This window comes from Tinamus guttatus, unplaced genomic scaffold (genome assembly GCF_059628265.1).
Source record: "Tinamus guttatus ecotype Peru unplaced genomic scaffold, ASM5962826v1 Tinamus_guttatus_pri_ptg001595l, whole genome shotgun sequence".
NCBI classification, from domain to species: Eukaryota; Metazoa; Chordata; class Aves; order Tinamiformes; family Tinamidae; genus Tinamus; species Tinamus guttatus.
In genome coordinates, this window is record NW_028290129.1 from 405 (window position 1) to 7,267 (window position 6,863).

General features: G+C 62.7%; 1 protein-coding gene across 1 annotated transcript; it reads left to right on the top strand.

The window, feature by feature from the left end:
• Positions 1-2,690: 2,690 nt before the first annotated feature.
• Positions 2,691-5,729, top strand: LOC148590208 (RNA-binding protein 3-like; the record flags this gene model as incomplete). Its single annotated transcript, XM_088539315.1, has 3 exons — positions 2,691-2,796; positions 4,188-4,269; positions 5,658-5,729. Coding segments are annotated over 3 exons (252 nt in total), but the record flags the coding sequence as incomplete, so codon positions are not given.
• Between the last annotated feature and the right edge of the window lie 1,134 nt (positions 5,730-6,863).

The window sequence follows — 6,863 nt, forward strand, 5'->3', positions numbered from 1 at the left end:
CCTCCATGTCCCTGTATCCCCTCCATGTCCTGGTGTCCCCTCTGTCCCCCCATGTCCCTTCTGTCCCCCCATGTCCCCTGTGTCCTGGTGTCCCCCCATGTCCCTGGTGTCCCCGTTTCCTCGTGTCCCCGGTGTCCCCTCTCATGTCCCCGGTGTCCCCCTCTGTCCCACCGTGTCCCCTCTGTCCCACCGTGTCCCCTCTGTCCCCTTCATGTCCCCCTCTGTCCCCCCGTGTCCCCTCTGTCCCCCCGTGTCCCCCATGTCCCGGTGTCCCCCTGTGTCCGCTCCGTGTCCCCGCTATCCCCTCCATGTCCCCGGTGTCCCTTCCATGTCCCCCCCATGTCCCCTGTGTCCCCCCCATGTCCCGGTGTCGCCGGTGCCCCCGTGTCCCCGGTGTCCCCCACATGTCCCTGGTGTCCCCCCCATGTCCTCTGTGTCCTGGTGTCCCCCCATGTCCCTGGTGTCCCCTCTCATGTCCCCGGTGTCCCCCTCTGTCCCCCTGTGTCCTCTCTGTCCCCCTGTGTCCCCTTCATGTCCCCTCTGTTCCCTCTGTCCCCCCGTGTCCCCCATGTCCCGGTGTCCCCTCTGTCCCCCCGTGTCCCCCATGTCCCGGTGTCCCCCTGTGTCCGCTCCGTGTCCCCGCTATCCCCTCCATGTCCCCTGTGTCCCCCCCATGTCCCGGTGTCCCCCGCATGTCCCTGTCCCCCCATGTTCCCGGTGTCCCTTCCATGTCCCCCCCATGTCCCCTGTGTCCCCCCCCATGTCCCGGTGTCGCCGGTGCCCCCGTGTCCCCGGTGTCCCCCACATGTCCTCTGTGTCCTGGTGTCCCCCCATGTCCCTGGTGTCCCCGTTTCCTCGTGTCCCTGGTGTCCCCTCTCATGTCCCCGGTGTCCCCCTCTGTCCCCCTGTGTCCCCTGTGTCCCCCCCTGTCCCCCGCCGTCCCCTCCATGTCCCTGTATCCCCTCCATGTCCTGGTGTCCCCGGTCCCCCCATGTCCCCCCATGTCCCTGGTGTCCCCTCATGTCCCCGGTGTCCCCCTCTGTCCCCCCGTGTCCCCTGTGTCCCCTTCATGTCCCCTCTGTTCCCTCTGTCCCCCCGTGTCCCCCATGTCCCGGTGTCCCCCTGTGTCCGCTCCGTGTCTCCTCTATCCCCTCCATGTCCCCGGTGTCCCTTCCATGTCCCCCCCCATGTCCCCTGTGTCCCCCCCATGTCCCGGTGTCACCGGTGCCCCTGTGTCCCCGGTGTCCCCCACATGTCCCTGTCCCCCCATGTCCCTGGTGTCCCCTCCGTGTCCCTGTGTCCCCCCCCTGTGTCCCCTCTGTCCCTCTGTGTCCCTGTGTCCGCTCCATGTCCCCTGTGTCCCCCCTGTCCCCGCCGTCCCTTCCATGTCCCTGTATCCCCTCCATGTCCCTGTATCCCCTCCATGTCCTGGTGTCCCCGGTCCCCCCATGTCCCTTCTGTCCCCCCATGTCCCCTGTGTCTTGGTGTCCCCCCATGTCCCTGGTGTCCCCGTTTCCTCGTGTCCCTGGTGTCCCCTCTCATGTCCCCGGTGTCCCCTCTCATGTCCCCGGTGTCCCCCTCTGTCCCCCCGTGTCCCCTGTGTCCCCTTCATGTCCCCTCTGTCCCCCCGTGTCCCCCATGTCCCGGTGTCCCCCTGTGTCCACTCCGTGTCCCCGCTATCCCCTCCATGTCCCCGGTGTCCCTTCCATGTCCCCCCCATGTCCCCTGTGTCCCCCTCATGTCCCGGTGTCGCCGGTGCCCCTGTGTCCCCGGTGTCCCCTCCATGCTCTGGTGTCCCCTCCGTGTCCCTGTGTCCCCCCCCCCGTGTCCCCTCTGTCCCTCTGTGTCCCTGTGTCCGCTCCATGTCCCCTGTGTCCCCCCCTGTCCCCGCCGTCCCTTCCATGTCCCTGTATCCCCTCCATGTCCTGGTGTCCCCTCTGTCCCCCCATGTCCCTTCTGTCCCCCCGTGTCCTCTCTGTCCCCCCATGTCCCCTGTGTCCTGGTATCCCCCCATGTCCCTGGTGTCCCCCTCATGTCCCCGGTGTCCCCTCTGTCCCCGCCATCCCCTCCATGTCCCTGTATCCCCTCCATGTCCCTGTATCCCCTCCATGTCCTGGTGTCCCTGGTGTCCCCCCATGTCCCTGGTGTCCCCGTTTCCTCGTGTCCCTGGTGTCCCCTCTCATGTCCCCGGTGTCCCTTCTGTCCCCCCATGTCCTCTCTGTCCCCCCATGTCCCCTGTGTCCTGGTGTCCCCCCATGTCCCTGGTGTCCCCTCTCATGTCCCCCGGTGTCCCCCTCTGTCCCCCCGTGTCCCCCACGTCCTGGTGTCCCCCTGTGTCCCCTCCATGTCCCTGGTGTCCCTTCCATGTCCCCCCCATGTCCCGGTGTCGCCGGTGCCCCTGTGTCCCCGGTGTCCCCTGCATGTCCCCGTCCCCCCATGTCCCCGGTGTCCCCCACATGTCCCCCCATGTCCCCGGTGTCCCCCCCATGTCCCCGGTGTCCCCCCCGTGTCCCCTGTGTCCCCCCCGTGTCCCGGTGTCGCCGGTGCCCCTGTGTCCCCGGTGTCCCCCACATGTCCCTGGTGTCCCCCCTGTGTCCCCCCCATGTCCCGGTGCCCCTGTGTCCCCGGTGTCCCCCACATGTCCCCCCATGTCCCGGTGTCCCCCCCGTGTCCCCCCCGTGTCCCCGCAGTCCCTGGACGGGCGGCAGATCCGCGTGGATCACGCCGGGAAGTCGTCGCGCGGCTCCCGCGGGGGCTTCCTGGGCGGCCGCGGCCGGGGCCGGGGCTACGCGCGGGGTGAGATTTGGGGCCAAAAACGGCCGCTTTGGGGCTGGGGGGGGCGGGGGGAGCCTTGGGGGGGGATTGGGGGGAATCCGGGGATTTTGGGGGGAATTGGGAGGTTTGGGGGGAATCGGGAGGTTTTGGGGTGTTGTCACGAGGGATTTGGGGGGAATCTGGGGGGTTTGCGGGAATCTGGGGGCTTTGGGGGGAATCGGGAGGTTTTGGGGTGTTGTCATGGGGGATTTGGGGGGAATCAGGGGGTTTGGGGGGAGTTTGGGGGGAATCTGGGAGTTTTGGGGGGAATCGGGAGGGTTTGGGGAGTCGGGAGGTTTTGGGGTGTCATCATGGGGTGTTTGGGGGGAATCTGGGGGGTTTGGGGGGAATTGGGAGGTTTTGGGGTGTCATGGGGGTTTGGGGGGAATTGGGCGTTTGGGGGTGTCGTCATGGGGGGTTTGGGGGGAATCAGGGAGTTTTGGGGGATTTGGGGGGAATCTGGGGGTTTTGGGGGAGTTTGGGAGGAATCTGGGGGGTTTGGGTCTTGTTGGGGATTTTGGAGAGAATCTGAGTGGTTTTGGGTATTGGGTTTTGGGGGGAATTGGGGTGATTTGGGGAGTTTTGGGGGTATCTGGGTGATTTGAGGTATTTGGGGGGTCATTAGGGATTTCTGGGGGGAATCTGGGCGATTTGGGTTGTTTGGGGGGGAATCTGGGTGTTTTGGGTCTTGTCGTTGGGGGTTTTGGGGAGAATCTGGGTGGTTTGGGGGGGTCATTGGGGCATTTGGGGGGTAATCTGGGGGGTTTTGGGTGTTGTCATAGGGGGTTTTGGGGGGAATCTGGGTAATTTGGGGGGTCATTGGGACATTTTGGGGGGAATCTGTGGGGGTTGGGGAGTTTTGGGGGGGATTTGGGTGATTTGGAAGGTTTTGGGGGGAATCTGGGTGATTTGGGGGGTTGTTGGGGAGTTTTGGGGGGAATCTGGGTGGTTTGGGAAGTTTGGGGGGGATTTAGGAAATTTGGGGGGTCATTGGGATATTTTGGGGGGAATCTGGGGAGTTTTGGGGGGGATTTGGGTGATTTGGAAGGTTTTGGGGGGAATCTGGGTGATTTGGGGGGTTGTTGGGGAGTTTTGGGGGGAATCTGGGTGGTTTGGGAAGTTTGGGGGGATTTAGGAAATTTGGGGGGTCATTGGGATATTTTGGGGGGAATCTGGGGAGTTTTTGGGGGGATTGGGGTGATTTGGGGGTTGGGGATTTTGGGGGGGCTTTGGGGAGTTTAAGGGAGATTTGGGGGGTTTCTGGGGAGCACTTGGAGGATTTGGGGGCACCCGGGGGATTGGGGGTCGCTGGGCGCCCCCCCGCAGCACCCATGGGTGCCGGGGGGGGGGTCTCACCCCTGTCCCCCCCCCAGGTGGTGGCGACCGGGGCTACGGGGGCCGCTACGACGGCCGCAGCGGCGGCGGCTACGGCGGCTCCCGCGACTACGGCGGCCGGTGCGGGGGCACCCATGGGTGCTGGGGGGGTCCTATGGGGCACCCATGGGTGCTGGGGGGGTCCTATTGAGCACCTATGGGTGCTGGAGGGGGGGATATGGGGTACCTATGGGTGCTGGGGATATGGGGCACCCAGGGGCCCCATGAGGACACTATGGGTGCTGGGGGGGATGTGGGGCACCCATGGGTGCTGGGGGGGTCCTATGGGGCACCCATGGGTGCTGGGGGGGGTCCTATTGAGCACCTATGGGTGCTGGAGGGGGGGATATGGGTGCTGGGGATATGGGGTACCCATGGGTGCTGAGGGGGCCCCATGAGGACACTATGGGTGCTGGGGGGGTCCTGTGGGGCACCCATGGGTGCTGGGGGGGTCCTATTGAGCACATATGGCTGCTGGGGGGGTCCTATGGGGCACCCATGGGTGCTGGGGATATGGGGCACCCAGGGGCCCCATGAGGACACTATGGGTGCTGGGGGGGATGTGGGGCACCCATGGGTGCTGGGGGGTCCTATGGGGCACCCATGGGTGCTGGAGGGGGGGATATGGGTGCTGGGGATATGGGGCACCCATGGGTGCTGAGGGGGCCCCATGAGGACACTAGGGGTGCTGGGGGGGATGTGGGGCACCCATGGGTGCTGGGGGGGTCCTATGGGGCACCCGTGGGTGCTGGGGGGGGGTGCTATGGGGCACCTATGGATGCTGGGGGGGGGGGGCCTATGAGGTCACTATGAGTGTTGGGGGGGTCCTATAGGGCACCCATGGGTGCTGGGGGGGATGTGGGGCACCCATGGGTGCTGGGGGGGGCTATCGAGCACCTATGGGTACTGGGGGGGTGCTATGGGGCACCTATGGGTGCTGGGGGGGGGCCTATGAGGTCACTATGAGTGTTGGGGGGGTCCTATAGGGCACCCATGGGTGTTGGGGGGTCTTATGGGGCACCCATGGGTGCTGGGGGGGACCCATGAGGGCACTATGGGTGTTGCGGGGGGGGATATGGGGCACCCGTGGGTGCTGGAGGGGGCCTATGGGGTACCTATGGGTGCTGGGGGGCATATATGGGGCACCTATGGGTGCTGGGGGGGCTACAGAGCACCCATGGGTGCTGGAGGGGTCCTATGGGGCACCTATGGGTGCTGGGGGGGCTACAGAGCACCCATGGGTGCTGGAGGGGACCTATGGGGCACCTATGGGTGCTGGGGGGCTACAGAGCACCCATGGGTGCTGGAGGGGTCCTATGGGCACCCTATGGGCACTGGGGGTGGGGGGGATCTATGGGGCTCCCATGGGTGCTGGGGGGTCCCATGGGTGCTGGGGGGTCCCATGGGTGCTGGGGGGCATCTGGGGGGCCAGGGCGGCCCCTAAATCCCGTTTTTTTTCCCCAAAACAGGAACCAGGGGGGCTACGGGGAGCGGTTCCAGTCGGGCTCCTACCGGGACAACTACGACAACTGAGGTAGGGGGGACGGGACCCCAAAACCGCCTCCTTTCACCCCAAAAAACCCAGCGGGGGGGCGCTCGGGCCCCCCAAATCCCTCATGTGGGAGCTGGGACCCCAAAAATCCACCTTTTTGGTGTCTTTTGGGGGATTTGGCCCCCTAAAAATCCTCATTTTGGGGGCGTTTTATATGTCGGGATTCTTCAAAACCAACAGTTTTGAGGTGTTTTTAACTCCAGATGCTCCCAAATTTTCCCTTTTTTGGAGGAATTTTAGGTCAGTATTTCTCAAAACTTAAGTTTTGGGGAGTTATGGGGCAAGAGCCTTCAAAAATCATGGTTTTTGAGGGGGGGATTGGGTTGAGAACACTCAAAATTGCCTTTTTTTTTAGGGGAATTGGGGAGGCTTTGAGCTCTCAGAATCCTCATTTTTGGATTTTTGAGCAGCTTGATCTGTATTTTTTTTTAATGGGATTTTAATGGGACTTTTGGGGTTAGTAAGTGCAGAATTGGCTGTTTTTAGCAAAATTGGGCGTTCTAAGTGCCTTAAATTTATGTTTTTAATCATTTGCTGGGATTTGGTTAATCAAGAATGGGGATTTCAGTGAATTTTGGATCCCCAAACTCCATTTTGGGGGCAATTTGGGGGTTCTTGACTCCCAGTTTCCCCATTTTGGAGAATTTTGGGCCTTGCAACACTCAAAAAAAAAGAATTTTGGTGTTTTGAGCTTCTGAACTAATAAACTTCCCCATTTCGAGGGATTTATGGTACTTCCAAAATACCCTAAATTGAGGGTTTTGGTCTTTAATTAACAAAATTCCACATTTGGGGGGTTATGCCACAAAACAACAAGGTAAAATTTGGGGATTTGGGGTCTTTAGCCACCCAAATTCCCTGTTTTTTCATTGCCCTGGGGGGAGGCTTCCAAAATGCTCCGTTTTGGCCCATTTTTATCCCAAATCTCCCCCTTTTTTGCTGTTTTTTTTGCACCCTTGTCCCAAAATTGCCCTTTTTCCCCCCAAATGTCCCGTCCCCGCTGACCTCCTTCTCGTCCCCAGCTCGGAGCGGTGCCGGATTCGGGGGACCCGGGGGCTGTTTTGGGGGGGGGGGGGTCGGGGACGCGCCGGGACCCCCCCCTTGTACTGCCCCCCCCCCCCGA